Below are 13,219 nucleotides of genomic sequence, written 5' to 3' on the forward strand. Positions count from 1 at the left end.
ATTGACTATTACTGTTGGCTTTCCCTTGAAGTGGGCTGGCATAGAGAGTGATTGGAGAAAGAAATTACTGTTTGTTATTTCTTCTCTAAATCCTTTATAGTTCAGCTCAGAAATCTCATTTTGTTGTGTAGCAGGAGCAGGCATTTCTTCTTGACAGATTTGACATCATCTGAGCAGCACTGATGCTCTGTCAAGGTCAATCGGTCTGTTTAAAATGAAGTTACAGTATGAAGGTTTTTCTCTCCTAACTCTTGAGCATTAGAAAAACCTGAATCCCTCTTATGAGATGTAACCTCTTATCAGGTCTGATTTCTTTTCATTATATGCTAATTTAGTTTTCAGATCCATAATTTAATTTCTTTGCTTATTTTCTGACAGGGCAGCAGAGGGGTAGTACTGATAGCAGAAGAACAAATGTGCATTTACCTTTCATTTCTACAACGTTTCACAAAAAGTGAAGTGTCACAGTGTAATTTTCCCTTACCACCTCCATACAAATGCTTCATCAGTGTTACATTTAAAATATTGTATCATAGTATAGGGTCAAAGCCTAAAGAAAAGTACCGGTTTGAACAGAAACTACTTAGAGAACTTTCATGTTAGTGAAGTGATCTTGGTTTGAGGGCATAATCTGAGGAGAAGATGCTCCCAGTGATTAGCGGGAAGGAATGCAACCTAAATAACTCAAAAGCATTTTTATTTAGTTTGATTTTATGTTTTGTGACCTGTGGTCTGTGATGTTTTTCATTCAGTTTTACATTGCAGTTATAAGGCGTGCACCCTTTAAGTTTTCAGTGTCTTTTCAGTGTCTGTGAAATCTCAAAATGAACAATTTTTATCTTTTTAACAGGACATGGCGCAGATGTGAAATGTGTTGACTGGCATCCAACAAAGGGATTAGTTGTATCGGGAAGTAAAGATAGCCAACAGCCCATTAAGTTCTGGGATCCAAAGACTGGCCAGAGCCTTGCCACACTGTAAGTTCTTGCCCACAGACTTTGATTTGCTCAAATATAAACTAACTTCATAGAACAATTTTATTTTTTTTTATTCCCTTCATAGCTTTTTGCCTCATATCTTTTCAGCCATACACAATTGCTTCAAATATAAAGCTAGTGCTTTAGCTGTGTCAGGAAATCTAGAGGTTAGATGAAGTCAAGTCTATACTTGGAAAATTGTGACTTCAATATTCCTTATTTAAATTTACTTTGTCCTCTCCACAGACCTCCTAGTCACACAGTTCTCATTTAGAAAACAGAACTGAGATGTGGAAACACAAATGAGAGGTTTCATCTGGCTGATGAAAAATTTCTTATGCTGCAGTAGAAATATGCACAGTAAATGAGCACTGTCTCAACGAGCACTACCAGATGCTCTGAAGTACGAAAGAACAGGATTAAGGCATTAGGGCCTTTGCACAGAAAGCCACAGTATTCAGGTTTAGTAGCCTGAACTACTTTGATATTGACCTGAATATTTGGGGTTGGTAATTTATCACATTTTCATTTGTGTCTGAGAAATCAGTATCTGGACAAACGGTCCGTCTTTCTCTGCTTGCAGACATGCTCATAAAAACACTGTGATGGAGGTGAAACTGAATCTGAATGGCAACTGGCTGCTAACAGCTTCTCGTGACCATCTCTGTAAGCTCTTTGACATTCGTAACCTGAAAGAAGAACTTCAGGTCTTCAGGGGTCATAAAAAGGAGGCCACAGGTCAGAAATTGTTACATTTTATGGATTTTATTAATAAGTTTGGATTAAAAATTAACATTTTTGAAATCCCAGTTTCCATTAATTAGAAATCCTAGCATTATATTTTCTGATTGTGACTTACTTTGTATTTCAGCTGTGGCCTGGCATCCTGTTCATGAAGGGCTGTTTGCCAGTGGAGGATCTGATGGCTCTTTGTTGTTCTGGCATGTTGGGTATGTGGCATTTTCATTAGCGTATTGGAAAGATGTTGGTCAGATGTGCAAGCTATTACACTAAACATAAAATACAATTTTCATCTTTGAATCTGTATTTAACATATATGCTTATGGTATAGTCTTTATACCTGAGGAAGTTTGTGAATATGCTTCATTTATGAAGAAGTTTTCCTGTGCAGATATATATTAAAGGATACAATTGCTTGCACAGAAAATAGTCTTTTATTGAGAGCGTGATGAATGGTTGAAAATCCTAGTTTCTTAGAGCTTATTCTGAGATGCTGTAATTATTTTGCTTCTAAATGTAAGTTAAAAATCCCTACAATACTGAATTCCTTATTAAGAACAACTGGGAATGATGAGTTCACCCAAGAGAAAAATAAGAGTCTTAAGTTTGGCACAATAGAGGAAGAGGAACAACTGAACAGCAGAAGTTCTGTATTGTATCTGCAGCAGATACTTACCTGTGTGATGACTGATTTTTTTTTTTTTTTTTTTAAATGCATCAGTGTTGAGAAGGAGGTTGGTGGAATGGAAATGGCCCATGAGGGAATGATCTGGAGTCTGGCGTGGCATCCCCTTGGACACATTCTCTGTTCAGGCTCAAATGATCACACTAGGTATTTTCAAGCATTTAAAGAAAAGATCTAGGGGTATATATGCACATTTAGAAACTAGAAAGGTGCACGGCATCAGTGAACAAATTATAGATTGGGATGATTCTGATACACAACCAGTGGGCAAAGCAGACACACAAATTTATCTAAATGGGAAGGTACTAACATTTTACATTAAAAGGTAGAGTCTAAATTCCTGTCCTTCAGCTAAGGAAACCTTCAAAAAATACTAGAATTTTGGGTTTGTGAGAGCTTTGAAATCTCCTGAAGAAATTTTTTAAAAAGAATTGTAGTTTTATGCTGAACAAATAGTTTGATCTCTCCAGCAATTTCCCCTGCAGGTCATCTGCTGGTTGTGGCTGTCTTTTCACATGGCAAACATGTTTGGAGGCATATAGTTTGTGCTCTTAAGTTGAACATGCTGTAAAAATGAAGCATTTTATAAATGGGGTAAATTTTTATGTGTGGGTGTCTGTATTGACAAGTCTAGCAGTATATGAAGAATGTATGTGAATTGAGCGAGAAGTTTTTGGAATGGAATAGAAATATATCTGTCTTTAGTATTTGATGTTGATGTCTTGTACTTATACCCCTTACACTTTGAAGTACCTTCTGCACTGTAACTATATAATTCAATATGATAATTGTTGGTTTTTTATTTTTGGTTTGAACCTCACACCTAATGTTCAGATCTAGCTCCAAACTTGATTTAGTAAGAGTTGAATCCTTATTTAATCAAGATAGCACCCTAAAAAGGAAAGAACTAGTTAGATTAAAGGAAATTAATACTCTTGACTCTTTATTGAGATCATATAACTTCCTTTTGACAGCAAGTTTTGGACTAGAAATCGGCCTGGAGATAAAATGCGAGATCGCTACAACTTAAATCTGCTGCCTGGGATGTCAGAGGATGGTGTGGAATATGGTAAGGCAATTTCCCTCAGTATGGCAGAAAGGGTGTTGGGGTCAAGAACAAGCTTAGGTTGTTAGCTGACACTAGAGTGCAGTTTCTGGGTAAGACGATGAAACAGTATTACAGCATTGGTGACTATCTAGACAAATATATTTTTTTACAAGGATGATTTTGTTCTCTGTGTTACCAGTGATCACCATTCCAACGAGTTTTCTTTTGTTTCCACAGCTCCAGGAGGTAAGACCTGCTCTGTCAGTCACAGGAAGGAGGTTTGGCTCTCCCTCTGGCAATATCTCCAGTTTACTTTTCTTCCTAAAAACTTCATGTGACTTAAAGACTTTCCACAGTCCTGACCTACAACAGGAAAATCTTTCAAATTATTGAACTTGACTAAAATCTTAAAACTTTAACCCCCTCTTAAGGATTTATCTTAGTAATTTTAGGCTGCTCAGCATTGCCCAGCTCTATGTCATGTCTCAGCAACCTTTTCATCTCTGGGGTTGCATCTGTTTCTACAGATTTTAGTTTATTTGCTCTTTTGTGTTTGAGAATGTTAATTAGAATGCAGCACTTTAATCAAATTTAAGTTTTAAAATATATAGATTTGTTGTAACAAAAATGGGAATGGGTATGGGTTATTATTTCCTTGTCTGAGCTTCTACTCTAAATGTAACTTTCCTGAAAGGACATAGTTTCTGCCATTTTGGGGTGTACTTATGAATCTGAATTTGCCTTTTAATATCCTGTAATTCATGTGAGGAATTAAAAAGTCACCCACCAGTCATGACGTATGTAATAACACCAGTGGTTAAAAGCACGTGAAAATCCAAAGGGATAAAATGATAATGTGAAGAAAAATGTTCCAAGTAGAAATATTTATTGTTTTTCTATAGATGATCTGGAACCCAACAGCCTAGCAGTTATTCCTGGGATGGGAATACCTGAACAACTGAAAATAGCCATGGAGCAAGAGCAGATGGGTAAGTAGTAGCTTTGAGAAAGCATTTTTCTGAGCCATCCAGATACTGTGTGACTTCTCTTGCATTCCTTTCATATATTTTTGTAGCACAGGTGTTTTTTTTTTCTGAAGTTCTGCATTGTATTTATTTCCCATGTGAAGAAGGAAGAGTTGCAAAACTCTTGGTCTCTTTTGTTAAATAAACTGTAAAGAGAGTAACAGGATTGCTCTGTAAACCTGTATTGCTCTGACTGTCTCTGTGTTGCTAAAGGGAAAGATGAGTCCAATGATATTGAAATGACAATCCCAGGACTGGATTGGGGAATGGAGGAAGTAATGCAAAAGGACCAAAAGAAAGTGCCACAGAAAAAAGTGCCCTATGCAAAACCAATACCAGCACAGTTTCAGCAGGTAAGTACCTGATACACAGGGAACAGGAGAACAACATGTTATTTTCCCAACTTCAAAAAGTGTGTGGCTGTTGAAATGTTTTGGCTTTCCGGTATCAGCTATTTTTTATATCAACACCCAGTGCAAAATCATTTACCACAGTATTTATTTTAATTACTATTTAAGCATAAAGTATTTGGTTAAATCCCTTATATCTTGTATCTGTACCTGGAAAGTAGGATGTTAGAAGATACGGAAATTTTATTCAGCATTGGTTTTGGCTTCTGAATATCCATACTACCCAGCGTTCCAGCATATCCTTTCCCAATGCAGCAATATATTGCATACATGCTGTCCCACGGAATTCATGTTGTGTTTACTATTCTTGATAGGCATGGATGCAGAATAAAGTTCCTTTGCCTCCCCCACCTGAGCCATTGAATGATAGAAAGGAAGATATTAAACTGGAGGAGAAAAAGAAGACACAGGCAGAGATTGAACAGGAAATGGCAGCACTTCAGTACACAAACCCACAACTCTTGGAGGTATGTATGTAAAGACAGTTATTAGTAAGTTTTAGTGCTCTACGTGATATTTTTGGACCTGAACACTAAAATGGATAGCTTGCTTTTGCGGTACTGTGTTCACTTTTTTTCAGAAAAACATCTAATTGAACAGGGTATTGGACTTAACGCACGATGCTATGAAACGTTCAGAGAGGCTCCCACATTTCAGTTAACTAATACTGATCTATGGATCTCTTCAGTTGAATTTCTCTTTAATTAAGAGAAAAGCGCTAAATCTTTTTAAAGTCCTGAGAAATTAGATGGTTGCTTCTGATTTTTAGTTGTTACGTATACTTCCATGCTTAGTTGATTTTCTGGCTCTCTTTTTTTCGGACAGCAATTGAAGATTGAGAGACTTGCGCAAAAGCAAGCTGAGCAAGTGCAACCACCACCTCCAGGAGGCTCTCTTCATGGACCCCAGCCTTTTCCAGGGCAAGGCCCAATGTCACAGATGCCTCAAGGATTTCAGCAGCCCCTTCCACCTCAGCAGATGCCAATGAATATGCCTCAGATGGGACCTCCTGGTCCACAAGGACAGTTCAGACCTCCAGGACCCCAAGGACAAATGGGACCTCAAGGTCCTCCATTACACCAAGGAGCTTCAGGTCCACAAGGATTCATGGGACCACAAGGACCTCCAGGCCCCCAAGGGCCTCCACAAGGAATGCCACGGCCTCAGGATTTACATGGGCATCAAGGAATGCAGAGACATCCTGGCCCTCATGGGCCAATGGGGCCTCCAGGTCCACAGGGTAATGCTGGCCCACAAGGCCACTTAGGACCGCAGGGTCTACCTGGGTCTCAGACTCATTTAGGACCCCAGGGTCCGCCTGGCCCACAAGGTCACTTGGGTCCTCAAGGTCCCCCAGGTGGTCAAGGAATGCAAGGGCCACCTGGTCCCCGAGGAATGCAAGGACCTCTTCCTCATGGCATGCAAGGAGCTCCAGGATCTCAAGGAATGCAGGGCCCTATATCTCAAGGGCCTTTGATGGGACTTAATCCAAGAGGGATGCAGGGTCCACCAGGACCCAGAGATAACCAGGGACCTACTCCACAAGGGATGATGATGGGTCATCCACAAGAAATGAGAGGTCCTCATATGCAAAGTGGTTTACTAGGACATGGTCCCCAGGAGATGAGGGGCCTCCAGGGACCCCCGCCTCAAGGTACAATGTTAGGACCGCCACAAGAATTGCGTGGGCCACCAGGTCCACAAGGCCAGCAGGGACCTCCACAAGGCTCTTTAGTAGGGCCTCAAGGAAACATGCAAGGACCTCAGGGACAACCGAACCCTTCAAGGGGGCCGCACCCTTCCCAGGGCCCTCTGCCCTTCCAACAGCAGAAAACGCCTCTGTTGGGTGATGGGCCTCGTCCCCCATTTAATCAGGTATGTGTTGGTCTGTATAATGAGAAGAGTGCTAAGAATGTAGGACTGGTAATGTCATGCCATAGAAATGCAGAGCAAGAGCTGAGAGGCTGGAGCTTTGGTACACTTGCAAGACTGAGGCCTCAGGAAAACTTAAATGATAATGGAAAGAGTTATGTAGTTTGGAAACAGCAGAGGTAACTGTGGAAAAGGGATTATTGAAAATACTGGTACAGAAATCAGTCTGCTACAAAAATGTGTAACCTTAAGAGAAACTCCAGCTTTTCTAGATTTAAAGACATTGAACTGTTTTAAGTGGGGAATTTCCTGTGGAGTAGGTAAGCACTAATAAAAACTGAATTTGAGCAATAAGCATCTTTTGTAACAGGCTTATTCTGTCTTCTGATCTGGCACAGATAATGCAGAGCTTTCTATGTTTATTAGCTCGTACAAGTTCCTATTTACATGGCACTGATTCTGTACTGGAAATTTCTTGCCTTCTGTTTTAAGGTGAATTTTGAAGGGTATGTTTGGAAAAAAATCCTACTTGCTCAACTTTAAAAAATGTGTGGTGTTCTTTAAACAGAATTAACTCTTTTAGAGTTGCACTTAGTTTCTGGCTAAAGCTTTAGACAGGTATGTGTGTAGTCCTTAGTGTGTAGTCCAGAACCAATCACAATGAGTGATGATGTATTGAAATGAGCTTTAGCACAGTGATTCCATTTCAGATTGAGGCAGAGTAGCCTACAAATTCTGTATTTATTTGAATATTTTTCCTTACAACTCACCAGTAATTCCCTTCAGAAGTCTGTTAATGTGACGCTGCGATTTTAAAAGCATCAAAGTGAATGAGAGTTGTCTCCACAACTACCTAATTTAAACTAGTGTAGTGTTTTTCATTGCTATCCCAGGAAGACTAACTTTTCTGCTTCAAGAATAATTGCCAAGCTTGTGTGCCTATAAAAGTTTGCATATGTTTACATATATGTATAGGGCCTGTCCTTGTCTGACCCTAGTGTTAACACTTTGGTCAGAATTCAGTAAGTTGCTTTTGACGTGTGGCTGGTTATTTTCAATGAATAATGACTCTATCCTAGAGTCTTACAGATACTAAAAAAGACAAAGTAAGGTATTTTTGACCATTTTTCTTTCCTTGTGCTGTTTTAGTATGGTAATATCTTTTAAAAATGAACAGATTTGAAAATTCATAGTCAGTTTTTGCTTCAGTTTGCTGCTTTGTAATTTGAAAAATAGTAGTAGTTCCTATTTAAAAAGGCCCTATCTGATTTTTTTAAACAACAAGCTTTAGCTTGTTTTTTGTTGTGAATTTGACGTTTATGTTCTATAAACTTGTACAAATCACTTGCCTTCCTTTTCAGTAGCAGGAGTGTATGACTAATATATCTGCTTTATCAAGGGCTTGTGGCATTAATACTGAACATTTACAGATATTTGTAAAGGTTAATCTCCATGTAAGATACCACTATTAACCTGCATCTGCTATACATTGGAAAGCAGATGTTTACTGCAATGTGTGGGAGAGATGTACATCTCTTCCTGAATGTGAGATCTGCTCCCTTCTGCAAACACGAAATGGAATAGAGAACTGTTTATGAGAAGGTAATTGCCTGAGATAAGATTGACACAATCTTATTCTGGAGATAGGCATGTTGATATTAAAAAGCAGATGGATAAATAGAATATTCCCAAGTTAGCAGGAGGACTTTGGAGATTTTTTGCTATTGCTAATTTAGATTCAGTCTTCTCACATTCCTTTTAGATAGATGTGCTGAATTTCATTTCATTTACTGGTTGAGCGAGGTATGAATACTTCAGGCCATCTCTCGTCCACATAGAGACAAACTTCAGGAGCTTGTGCAGTATTTTAGAAGCAATGCAAATCTTTCTTATGGGTGAATACAAAGGGTTCTTCTCCCCTCAGTGCAGAGTTTTAATTAATACAGAGGGCTATCATAAAATGGCCGTGCCATCTGCATCTCTAGGGTGGATATGCTGGTAATGGGGGAGCAGTTGCGTTCTGCTGCACCAGTTTATCTGGCTTGTGCAGAGCCTCAGCCCATGCTGGGCGACCCCGACCCGTGGCAGGGGCGGTGGGAGATGCTCTGGGTGTCCCTGCCGCAGGGTCAGGGTACGCGGGGCCGCTGACGGCTTTTAGTACAGTATCACCTTCTGAGTGCTACAGACTTGGCTTTCAGTTTCCAGCTCAGTTTGGGGCCTGGAATGTATTTTGAAATGAAAGACGTGAAAATGCAGCACTGGGGCTCTGTTTTTCCTGTCTTGTCAAAGCATGATTTGTTTGGAATAGGGTTTTTGCTAAATGATAAGGAAACTCATTTAGTGAGTGCTAAAAACTGCTGCTTTGGTTAAACACATGTGGCATAAATTTAAGAAGCTCAATAGTTTATTGTAAATAAGCATATGCTAAATATATGAGAAATCATGGAACTCCAGCAGGGTTTTGGTCAAGAACGGCAGAAGTACTGCAATAGCTGGATCTTACCTAGTCAGGGAATTTATTTGTTCTGGACTCAAGTCAACATTCAATCACTAAAAAAGTATTTTTGGGGGGTTCTTTAATAGTTATTGGACCAGGCCTTTTATTTTGCCTTTTTTTTTTTCCCCAAAGTCTTCACAAAATTACTGTATGCAAATGTGATGTTTGTAGTATATATTTGTATGCTCTTTTGTGTTTATCACCTATATTGCAGTTGACTATAAATGCTTAATTTAAAACCAGTATTTCAAGCCATGATGGGAAAAATACACAAATGAATTTACTACTTCTCTGCAACAAGAGAAAAAAAAAAAAAGGTAGTGTTTCTCAAAAATAAATGTAGAGCATGATATTTAACTTTGTTTCATGGATAGATGAAGCAGTGTAATTATGAATACAGTGACAGTGATGGAGTATAGGGTTTTAAGTATTTACAAACTACTTGCAGTTTGGAGGGTACTTTACAAGCCAATATGAAGGCCAAGTCTAGATCTTCGATATGTCTAGGAAAAAAATATTACATGTTTAGGGTTTTCTCTTTGGGGGATTTTTTTGGGGGGTGATGTGAACATAAAAAGGTTGTGTACAGCAATCTTGCAAGTATCAACTCTGGCATGTTCACAGTGATACTTTTTTATTGGTGAATCTCACTGCTACAGTGTAAATTATGTATGTGTCCCCTTTTAGTTCCAGTCAAGTACAAACCCCAAACCATGACTTTTTGTCTGGCCTTTGCTCTTTAAGGCAGAATTGAACAGTTCAACCACATTGTTTCCTGACAAATGTTATCATAGTGGGTCCGGTGTAAGCATGGTACCAGTAGAAATCTTTCATGGGACTGTGACAGTAGCTGAATTTAAAGAATGTTATTTTATCCTTTAACATTCACTAAAAAAAGAGAGACAATAACAAATGACTTAGATATACTTTATTTTTTCTTTGGGATCATATAACTTACACAAACCGCTGCTCACTCTACTGCTTCTGCTTGAGAAAGGCAGGTGACTGCAGCTTCTGCCTTTAACCCTGTCATTGCTTAAGAATCCATTAGCAACTTGTCTCTTGGTGCGCTCAGCCTAATATTTGTACTTTCTTTTGATCCTAGAATTAGAATAAAAAACCCTAAACTCTGTCAGCATGTTAAAAATTAAACTCAAGTATTTCCAAGTTAACAGTTTACAAAAAGATTATAGGAGAGGGTCTCTTAGGGCCCTGTTGTTGTCCCCCTGTCCCAACATTATTGATACTGTTATTGTTTCATTTTTTTGCTAATTTCTAAAGGAAGTCTTTGGACTACACAGCTCTTTAACTACACATAAATCAGTACCTGGTATTTTTCAAACAAATACACACAGTTGACTCATCTTGTCTAATAGGCAGCTAGAATATGAGCTTTATCATCTTTGGTTGTTACAGGTAAAACACTAGTCCTTGAAATGCTGAGCTTCCTATAAAATGGTGTGTTTCTCAGACGGTGACTGAAAAGCATTACTGATGTGAATGTCTGAAAAATTAGGCTGAAACCATTGGAAAATCAGCTGTTTCTGTTGAAAGACCTGTGCAGATGCCATGTTTATATAAAGAAAATTGTTTTGCCCCCTTATGAAATGCTTAAAAAACAAAAATAGTCATGCATGGCAATTCACATGGCTTTTTTTCTTATATCCTCCTAGGATGGACAGAACCCTGGTCCTCCACCACTGATACCAGGACTAGGGCAGCAGGGAGGACAAGGCCGTCTTGGCCCTCACAACCAAGGACCTGGTCTTAATAAAGGTAATTAAATGTGTTTTCTGTTCTTCTTTGAGTAAATCTCCTAAAAGGGGCTTTCCAGTGCAGTGCCTCTAGACAGAAAAGGTTCCAGCAGAGCACAGGGCCTTTGGCTGAGGAAAGCTTCTGTAGACTTGGGCTGGAATATAGAGGAAAAGTTTTGCCCCCAAAATTATTTTATGTGAAATGTGTGGTGTATGCTTTATAGAACTGTACGAAGTAGAGCATCCTAGAGCATTTTTAGAAAACATTACAGAAATCTGCTATGATTTTTTCCCTCAAGGTGACTCCCGTGGTCCACCAAACCATCACATGGGCCCTCTCTCAGATAGAAGGCACGACCAGAACAGTGGTGGTCCTGATCATGGGCCTGAGAGAGGGTTGTTTCGAGGTGGCCAGGAGTGGGGTGATGGTAGAGACAGCAGGGGCATGCCAGATAGACGAGGACCTCACCCAGATTTCCATGATGACTTTGATCGACCAGATGACTTCCGTGACGACTTCCATCCAGATAAGAGATTTGGCCATCGATTACGGGAATTTGAGGGGAGAGGAGGCCCACCGTTGCAAGATGAAAAATGGAGACGAGGTGGACCTGGGCCTCCCTTTCCTCCTGATCACAGGGAATTTGAAGGAGGGGGTTCAAACCGTGGGCCTCCTGGTGCTTGGGAAGGACGGAGACCTGCAGATGATCGATATCCACGGGATCCTGAGGATGCACGGTTCCGAGGAAGACGAGATGAGAGGTAAGAATAAAACTACTTATCTTTTTTGGGGTAAAGGGTAAACAGAGGGAACTCTTTCTTCCTGGTTTCCTTTTCATTAAGGAGTCTATCTGTTTCAGATTTATAAACTGGAAACCAATAAGGAAATGAAAACTCTAATATACCTGAGTATAGAGTCCATAAAATCATTCAGTAATAGAAGAAAACTTGAAAAATGGTCATTGTACACAGCAGCTTCCGTGTCTTTAAACAGTAAGTAAAGAGAAGGGAGGAAATCTGTAGAGAAGATCCAGTGGCACAGGATGAAGATTTGAGACCGTTTTGATGAAAATTGAGAGGAAACTTGAAGGTTAAAGTGACAAACTTTTGAACACTATTAAGTGGATTTTGAGACTCTGTCTCCAGTCACAAACTACAGCATGACTGTAGAGACTGTAGAATGAGATTTAATATACGTGTAAGGAGCAGGAACAGTGATCCTACTATCAGATATAAGGGGCAGAGCTACAGCATCTGTTGGACTGTTGAGACTATTTTCTCATGTTTTTGCTTGTAGAAATTTTATTTTTCTTTCTGACTTATTTCTTAATGCCAAGTGAAGAACTCAAAAATAATTAATTTACAGCAATGTCCATGTCATTGCTCGCAATTTCCAAATAAATCACAAAGGGATGAATTCGCTTCTAGTCACCAGTGTAAATATGGAGGAATTACACTAAGTCAGTAAGATTAACTGTCATCAAAATTGCTCCAGCTTTATGCTAGTTTTTAACTGAGTTAAATTTGGCCTCCAAGGTCTAAGCCTCTCACTGACCACCAACTCTATATGTGTAAGAACATGTACTTGTACAAATATATTGTGGTCTCCACATAATGTGAATTTTGTGTGTTTTAGTTGCCTTTTTAATCATTTTCTTACATTCCTTTTACTTTGCATCTATACAGCTCTTCTTTTAGCTATTTTCTACCTAGCTCTGTAAAGATGTACCTTCCTTTTGTGTGAAGAGTATGAAAAGAAATGAACAGTAACTAAAAGAAGGTAACAATTAAAGCCATTTTAAAAAAGTAAAAATAGAATCCAAGCTGAATCGTCTGCATTATAGAATTCTAAAAGATACAGCAGACAGCACTTTTAGAAGCTCAGTAGAGATTTTAAAATCTTATATTGGAAATGCTTAGGGACTGGAAAATACTTTATGAAGATCTGGATTTTTAGAAAGGTTTCAGGAAGAGAGTCCAAGAACCCTGTGACCTGTAAATCTGACTTCTGAACTAAGAAAGAGTCTATCTGTCAGAATACAAGAGTTTGTACATTGAGTTTGGTTTAAAAGGAATCAGCACAGGGCTCTAAAAGGCTTATTGTGCTTGGAAACTTAATGAATTCCTGTGAGTGAAGGTGAACTAGGTGCCATTTACTGCAGATGCCGAGATGAACTTAAGAATCCCAACCACTCATTTACCTGACTTGG

The 13,219-nt window shown here is 39.1% G+C and overlaps 1 protein-coding gene across 7 annotated transcripts in view; it reads left to right on the top strand.

The window, feature by feature from the left end:
* Positions 1 to 13,219, top strand: part of WDR33 (WD repeat domain 33) — a 72,043-nt gene that overhangs the window by 51,300 nt on the left and 7,524 nt on the right. For 3 of the 7 annotated variants that reach the window (XM_032990586.2, XM_042797990.1, XM_042798020.1), the window contains exons 8-19: positions 851 to 977; positions 1,561 to 1,715; positions 1,849 to 1,927; positions 2,440 to 2,550; positions 3,378 to 3,472; positions 3,689 to 3,697; positions 4,354 to 4,440; positions 4,690 to 4,829; positions 5,201 to 5,353; positions 5,712 to 6,761; positions 10,929 to 11,031; positions 11,309 to 11,771. In XM_032990586.2, coding sequence (XP_032846477.1) covers positions 851 to 977; positions 1,561 to 1,715; positions 1,849 to 1,927; positions 2,440 to 2,550; positions 3,378 to 3,472; positions 3,689 to 3,697; positions 4,354 to 4,440; positions 4,690 to 4,829; positions 5,201 to 5,353; positions 5,712 to 6,761; positions 10,929 to 11,031; positions 11,309 to 11,771 — 2,572 coding nt within the window. Of the gene's footprint in view, positions 1 to 850; positions 978 to 1,560; positions 1,716 to 1,848; positions 1,928 to 2,439; positions 2,551 to 3,377; positions 3,473 to 3,688; positions 3,698 to 4,353; positions 4,441 to 4,689; positions 4,830 to 5,200; positions 5,354 to 5,711; positions 6,762 to 10,928; positions 11,032 to 11,308; positions 11,772 to 11,869; positions 13,142 to 13,219 lie in introns of those variants that run through there. The other 4 variants (XM_042798006.1, XM_042797999.1, XM_042798011.1 and 1 more) reach the window with 4 other exon arrangements.

The sequence above is a fragment of the Tyto alba genome, unplaced genomic scaffold (assembly GCF_018691265.1).
Source record: "Tyto alba isolate M040663 unplaced genomic scaffold, T.alba_DEE_v4.0 Super-Scaffold_10, whole genome shotgun sequence".
NCBI lineage: Eukaryota > Metazoa > Chordata > Aves > Strigiformes > Tytonidae > Tyto > Tyto alba.